Source organism: Arachis ipaensis, chromosome B08 (genome assembly GCF_000816755.2).
Source record: "Arachis ipaensis cultivar K30076 chromosome B08, Araip1.1, whole genome shotgun sequence".
Lineage (NCBI taxonomy): Eukaryota > Viridiplantae > Streptophyta > Magnoliopsida > Fabales > Fabaceae > Arachis > Arachis ipaensis.
This window is the reverse complement of record NC_029792.2, coordinates 115,340,879-115,349,113: the sequence shown is the minus strand read 5'-3', so window position 1 is coordinate 115,349,113 and position 8,235 is coordinate 115,340,879. Positions and strand designations below refer to the sequence as shown.

Below are 8,235 nucleotides of genomic sequence, written 5' to 3'. Positions count from 1 at the left end.
GCTGCTATAATAATAATATTATTTTATTATTATATTTAAAATTTAAAATATAATATGTCATTTTGTTATAAATTGTTATGCTATTCATGTATTATTATTATTTAGTGAATATTTTATGAATTCAAAATGCGATTTATGTATTTATTTTAACTACTCACTTATAATTTATTTCTATTATTATGTTATTGTTGGTTTTCATGATATTGTTGAGATTTATTATGATATTGTTGGTTATTTAAAATTTGATATTGAGACTTATTATGTATATTTAATTTTTTAATTCAAGAAATCGCAAATTCAATCCAATTCAAACCACTTAAAAATGGATCGGATGGGATAGAATTCTCTAAAATATCAACTCAATCAACTAATAAAATACAGCAAAATTATTGAACACAGAAATTTTAGTACACAATACAAAAATTTTATAATGACCAACAAAATTTTTATATATTAGTTTAAAAAATTCGTTTTCTATCAATATTTGTATGCGTGAATTGTAGGATTACAAGTGTTCATAACACGCAGCGAAAGTAATAAAGTAATCCTATTAATCTATTTTGTGCTTAAAACTTTATTGAAATAAGATGGGTTAGATGTCAATACCTGAGTATCCTAGATGTATCCACACCGAGACCGATCCTTGTTGTCAACTCCTTGACCAATGGATTTAACTGAAAAATTTCTTGCAACTCCTTGCACCAGCAATTCTTCACTAAGAATTGGAATATTTGTGTATGTGGAGGTAAAAGAAAAAAAACTTGTGTTGTCTTTCTTTTATCATATACACATATATATATATAGTATGAGATTGGTGACTGATTTGTGAATCAAATTACAACTTAATTTAAAACAAAACCAGTTAGGATCTTATCCAGGTTTAAAACTCATCATAAAATAAATAATTAATTATTTAATATTCTCAATTATCATATTATTATATTCATGGTGCTAGCAAAAGAATATAATAATATTCCATTTGAATTAATATAATTATTTATTTGATCTAATCAAAATAATAATTAAATAATTATTTTCCAAGGATTAGAACACTCGTTAGTGGGTGACCCCATAGGTTCAATACTAAGCGGGTAGTAAATTAGTCATACTAAATTTACTAATCAAGGTTGGCGTCTAGCAACGCTCCTTGACAACCCGATAGCATGAAGTAATAATATTTTTACTAAGAACCCAAGATGAACAAAAATATAACTCCTTCCATCTTTTCAGCTCTTGGCTAACTTTTAGAGTACGGTTTGATTGTCAAACTTTAACTTGTTACCATTATTATAATGAATTATGAATGACTTAAGAAACTCATTTCTTAATTCATTCAAACTCCTTGGCCAAGGCATTGTTTATTTCATTCATTATAATCGTAGAGCTCAAACTCATTACCATAGTTGATGGATTCCATTTTGACTAATCATTAATTCTACAAGTATTTAAATCATACCCAATGTCTATTCAACTAATATCGTAGGGTGTTAGGTGTCCGGAATCAAAGTATAACAAATACATTGTCAATTACTATGATAGTCGCAGGTCAAAGGCAAATTTTATTATATTCATCATAAGAAATCCTATTGACAAATAGACGATAACTATAACCATTAGGAATTCTTAGAGTGAGTCAGTTCAATGGTTATATCTCTATATATACCATTTATATATATAATTTAATAAATGAGATCTATTAACTTCATCCAATGAAGACTATATATATATATTAATCTATCCGAATCACTAATATCCCATTTTTAGTGATTCTACTATTAAGAACAATTTAAATTAAAAGTACTCAAAAAACGTATATCTCATTATTACGATCCCTATCGTAATTATTCGTTTCTAATTTTAATTAAGGACACTATCATAAATTATAAAAGTTTATTCTTACTATCATAAATTATAAAATTTTATTCTTATAAAAAGGAATAATAATAATAATAATAATAATAATAATAATAATAATAATAATAATAATAATAATAATAATAATAATAATTTATGATAGTATTTTGTTGGACATACACACTTATCTCCAACAATCTCCCATTTGCACTAGAGCCAATGACAGATTGAATCTAGGGCATACATGTATTTCCAACAAAATCTCCCACTTGCACTAGAGCCAATCATTCATATATTTCAATCCCAATTCCCACATGTGCTTATCAAACTCTTTTGATCCAAGTGCCTTAGTGAATGGGTCTGCTGCATTATCCTTTCCAGCAACCTTTTGAATTTCAACGTCTTCACGTTCAACGATTTCTCTTATCAAATGATACCTTCTCAAGATATGCTTAGATTTTTGATGTGATCTTGGCTCTTTTGCTTGTGCAATGACTCCATTATTGTCGCACAGCAATGAAAATGGTTCTTTAATTGAAGGCACCACACCAAGCTCGTTTATGAACTTCTTCATCCACACAGCTTCTTTAATAGCCTCACTTGCTACTATGTACTCAGCTTCAGTCGTTGAATCAGCTACAGTAGTTTGTTTGGAACTTTTCCAACTCACTGCACCACAGTTTAAGGTAAAAACATAACTTGAAGTAGATTTACTATCATCTTTATCTGAGGTAAAAATTGCGTCAATGAACCCTTTTGGTATATGTTCAGAATCTCCATAGATGAGGAATTGGTCTTTGGTTCTTCTTAAATATTTAAGAATGGATTTAACCACCTTCCAATCTTTCTCACCGGGATTTGCCTGATATCGACTAGCTACTCCTAGCGCATATGCGACATCAGGACCTATACATGTCATGGTATACATGATAGCTCCCACTGCACTAGCATATGGTATTCTACTCATGCGTACTCTCTCTTCAGAAGTTTTAGGACAATCCTTTCTGCTGAGAGTAATTCCAGTACTTATTGGTAAATAGTTTTTTTTTTGGAGTTTTTCATGTTACACTACAAAAAAAAGGGGTTAAAACGGCGGTTATTTTGGGGAATTACGGCGGTTTGAACCGCCATTATTACCGAAACTGGCGCCCCAAAAAAACGCCGTTATTCTGGGCGCCATTCTGGTTATTACGGCGGTTTTTAGAAAACCGCCACAATTACCTGAGGATAATACGGCGGTTCTCTGAGGGTTAAAATGGCGGTTTTTAACCGCCATTATTTCCGTATAAAATGGCAGTTTCTGAATTGTTTAAAATGGCGGCTATAACCGCCGTTTTTCCCAGGATGTTGTGGCATCATTTCTGTTTAAAATGGCGGTTTTTAACCGCCGTTTTTACCATTATAACCGCCATTTTTACCAGATTATAATGGCATCTTGTGTTTAAAATGGCAGTTTTGAACCGCCATTTTTACTAGCGTATAATGGCATTGTTTTCATTTAAAATGGGGGTTTCTAACCGCCGTTTGTACCTAATTATGATGACAATTTTATGCTTTTTAAAATAAGATTGAAACTACCAATTTAAAGTGATATTTTCGAAACTCACTTAAAAATCTCGTAATAACCAAAAGGCATAATTATAAATCAAACATCATTAGATGATTTTTAATTCATACATGATCCCAAAGTCATAATCCAAGTCATAATTGAAATGTCATAATCCAAAAACAAAGTATCAAAGTAACATTTTTCAATTACGTCTTAACATATAATTCTTAATATATGTCTTAACATATCAAGTAAGGTCATGCTTCCTTATTGCTTGCTCCAGAAGACCTACTTCCTAACTCTTTTGGTGATGGAATCTCACTCTCCTGATCCAATCCCTACAACAAAAATATAACTATTATGAGCACAAGAAATGCAAGAAAATGGCATATATTGATATATATTTATCATGTCTAATTACATAGCATTGATACAATAATAAAACCAATTTAAAATTATAGAGCCAACTAACCACTTGAAAACATTTAAAATACAAGGCCAGTCCAATCATTCAGAAATTCAGTCTTTAATTGATGCTCTAAATCTCTAATACATAAAGTAAGGTTACATTTGTAAAACAATCCATTATGCTTACTTTTCAATAATATATCACAGATAATCTAGGGAGTAAAAAAAATCATATCAATTTCTCACCACAAATTTGCCAGGTGACATTCAACAAATAAAAACAATACATATGGCAGAGGCAATCTGAAGAATACAATGTACCATAAATTCTTTAGTTCATGGAAACTGGATGGAGAAACCAGTACCAGTTTTTGTGATATTCACAAGGCCAAAGTTCTCCAGGTCAGAATCAGAACCCATGTAATTGTAATCATGCCACGGGAAGAAACCAATACCAGTTTCTGTCAACTATAGTTCCTTAGACAATTTAAGCTAAGTTGTTTTGTGTTATGTTGAGCTTAGAAGGTAAGACTTTAATTTGCACCTTTACCCAAAACAGTGTTGTGTTGTGTTCCACTACTTGAACTATCTTATGTGTGTGGTTGAGGCTATACTATAAATTACACTCTCTCTTCTTTAGTGGTCCACATAACCGTGAGTTTCATAAATAGAAGGAAAGTATATACCTTTTGTTAAACTTGTGTTAATTATTACTATCACTCTAGCATAAGCTAGCACTACTACTAATTATATTAATAATAGGAATCATAGGCAGAATATGAATGTACCTGTGAAACTTGTTGAGTAGGGAACATTCCAGCCAATTGTATTGGAATTTTACCTCCTTCCTTAGAAGTAATATAGGAGACTAGCGCTTGCAATTGCGCTTTAACGGTATCCAACTCTTCTTGCACATTTGGACCACAAGTAGATGATGTGCCAACATCATTTGAAGAACCTAAATTCATTTGACTAATCCTTGTAGTGTTGTTCTTAAAAGCAATTGTTGGAACAGCTCCCATACCTAAACCTCGAACACGACCAGGGTGTTCTTTCCCAAAAACTACTCCAAGAGCATCAAGAGGAGAATTAACAGTTAATTCCATCGGTTGTTGGCTGCTATGTGCTTCGATCTTCTCCTACATATATAAAAAGAAAGAGAAAGAATAAAAAATAGTATTATCTTATAAAAAAGAAAGAAAAAGAAATACAAACAAGTTACTTATTGGACTTTAGTCTTACCGCTATTTCTTTAGCCTTTTCATTAACATAACTTCCATCTATTTTCTTGTGAGTGATGTCCCACATTTGAACCCTATTAACTTCTTTTCCCGTCTCTTCCGTCTAAAATTTAAGAAAAGTAGAAAGACTTGATAAAAAAAAATAGCAGCCTAATAACTTAGATTAGATATGCAGAAAATTAAGAGATGATGCATGCATTATATTTGAGATAGATTAGATATGCATGCATTAATTGATTACCAATTCAGCCCTTCTTCTTGCAATTGATTTAGCACCTGAAGTATGAGGAATTATTTGTTTTTGCCGAATTTCTTGATTCCTCTTACAAAGTTTCTGCAAGTTAAATTTGGACACACATAAGAATAGGATAAAAATGTGCACTAACCACAGCAATATTCCTCTTACTAAATTCTGTAAATTTATAGCAATATTTTCTTCTTTGGTAAATATTCTTTAGACTTGAGTGTCAAAATTTTTTAGGTGGTAATCCAAATAAAGTGTAAAAATAATTATATATATACTCGTATCTACATATTTGAAAATAGTCCCTTCAAAATGCAGCAATCATATTTCTTAATATGTTGTCGAGCTTCTACTTCATTATTTAATTCATTTTCGATTTCATTTTAATACCTTAAGGATACGGTAGGTGTAAACTATTTTACAAAAACATTTGGTGAGTTTTTACTACGTCACTCCCCAATAAGTCTTTGACTTTGATATATACCTACATATTAGAAAACTTTCACATATAGTTTTTTGTTTTATTATATATTTTTTGGATTATCTGTCTAGATTAAGAAATTCAAAAGGAAATTTTGCATTGAGAAAAAAAGAAGAGGTTACTAATAATAATAACATAAAATGAAAAGTTATATATACTTTATTTGGCTTTCATTTCAATTAAAGGTTGAAGTAAAATGAATAAGACTCGCTTCATGACTCGTGTGCTGAAATGCATAATTACTTTGACTAGTTCATGTTCAATTAAATATATTCAACAACATTAACTAGGAGCGTAAGTATTTACCTGAGTTTCAGGCTTCAAACGATATTCTACGAATAAAGCCCATTGATCAGGAGCAATATCTTCTGGTGCATTATTTATGATCTCGGTTTTACTCAACCTCGGATCATAAAAATCATTCCAAAGCTTTATCCTATGTTCCCTCCATTTTTTGCCAAGCGATTGGAGCAAAAATCGTTTGGCCAAGTTATCACTCACTTTGAAGCAAAATCGAGCCTTCAATATTATAACAAAGAATATATATTATAACCAGCAAATATAACTAAATAATGGCAAAGAAATAAGCTTTGGAGTTTGAGTAATCTTCTTACTAGGAAAAAAATATTCCATTGATTTTCAAAAAAGCTTGCTGGAATGTCTGACCACTTGTCAAAACTAATTGGAAATGCAACACAATCAGTGGCCAATTGCCCACAAACTCCTGCAAGGAGTCCAGCTGCTTCTCCTATTGCTGCATAATCTTTATCAAAATTGACAACTATGCGCAAACCTTCTGGCAAATTATGCACATCCTTCACTAATAAATGAAGACGTGTACTGTCTCCGTATTCATCTAAAATATACAAACGAGTATAAATAAAAGAGTATCAGACCAGACCAGAAAAGCTATAACAGTGAATTGTATCAATCACATAAATTATTGTTTTCTTGTCAATTACTCATATATACTTTATGAACTGTATCAGACCAGAAGAGTGCTTTAAGTAAAAATATCTAATGACCCTAAGTATTTGGCTTATTTACCTTAATTACTTTACTTGCAGGATATTTTCCAAACCAGTTAGATTTGAAAATGTTATCAGTGTACATATGTAGGAGAAGGATTATAGGGAAACAAAATAAAAAAAATAAAATACATTATAAAAATAAAGGGAAACTTCATGAAGAAACTTAAGTAACCATGAATAAAATCCAACTCCAATGGCATAGCCATACATCACAATATCAATGAAAATGTAATTTAATTTATAGTTAATAAAACATCTATACATACCTATGGCATCAACAGTCCAATAATGTTTAGATTCACGTCCACGTTTACGTTTAGGTTCGGATGGATGCTCAGATATAGTTGCAGCAACTGATGATGGCTCAGAAGAATTTGAAGCTGCCGACTTGTCCCGAGAAGAACTTGCAGCTGCTGCCAACTTGTCCCGAGAGGAACTTGCAGCTGCTGACTTGTCCCGGGAGGAATTTGAAGCTGCCGACTTGTCCCGGGAGGAACTTGCAGCCACTGCCGACTTGTCCCGAGAGGAACTTGCAGCTGCTGACTTGTCCCGGGAGGAATTTGAAGCTGCCGACTTGTCCCGGGAGGAATTTACAGCTGCTGCGGACTTGTCCCGGGAGGAATTTGCAGCTGCTGCGGACTTGACTTGTGATGTATTTGCAACTCCTGCGGACTTGTCTTGTGAAGAATTTGCAGCTGCGGCTGCTGCTTTAAGTAGATTCTTGTACCTCTTTTGCTTTGGCATATCTGCATAATGTAAAATTTACAAACAAAATTAGTTACAGGTTTTAAATCACAAGATTTTCATTTCTGTCCTTTTTATTTTTTAGATAAAATAATAGTTGGAAATAAAATAATTAATAAGTATAGATAAAATGTGAATTATAACTAAATGAAAACTTAAATATAAATTTCATACCATAAATTAATTTAACCTACTAACTATTCCGACATGTGTTCGTCTTCTCCAATGTCATCATCTAGTAGTTCATCATCTACCTCATCTCTTAACAATGATAGATTATCACCATTTTCAAATAAAGAATCCAAGTTTTGCTCTAACCATGGCTCATTCTCGCATGCTTCATCATCTTCATTTCCCCCCATATCATACGAGTCTCTTGGCTTCAAATGCACGACAACACTCCAATCTTTATTCACTTCATCATTGACAAAATACACCATTCGAGCTTGTGAGGCTTCAATATATGGATCATCCTCCTCTCGGTCACCACTGTGTATTACTCGTGAAAAATTAACAGAAGTAAAACCCCAACTATCCTTTCTACAGCCCCATTCTCTAGTAGTGTCAGCCCATTTACATTTGAATAAAGTAACCTGAAATCGGCCATTGTAGTTTAGTTCTATAATATCTTCTAATTTGCCATAATATGACAAATCAGCATTCCTAACATTAGCATCACTAGC

The 8,235-nt window shown here is 32.0% G+C and overlaps 1 protein-coding gene across 2 annotated transcripts; it reads right to left on the bottom strand.

Annotated features, from left to right (window-relative positions):
• On the bottom strand, positions 3,477-7,866 carry LOC107613253. Of its 2 annotated transcripts, none has more exons than XM_016315163.2 (8): positions 7,727-7,866; positions 7,075-7,554; positions 6,392-6,633; positions 6,084-6,296; positions 5,294-5,386; positions 5,054-5,155; positions 4,600-4,950; positions 3,477-3,741 (listed from the first exon to the last, which is right to left on the bottom strand). In XM_016315163.2, the coding sequence occupies exons 2-8, from the start codon at positions 7,550-7,552 to the stop codon at positions 3,661-3,663; spliced, it is 1,560 nt and encodes a 519-aa protein (XP_016170649.1). In that variant the 5' UTR covers positions 7,553-7,554; positions 7,727-7,866; the 3' UTR covers positions 3,477-3,660. The 2 variants fall into 2 exon arrangements, with proteins under 2 accessions (XP_016170649.1, XP_020965420.1); XM_021109761.1 differs by having other exon boundaries at positions 4,600-4,944.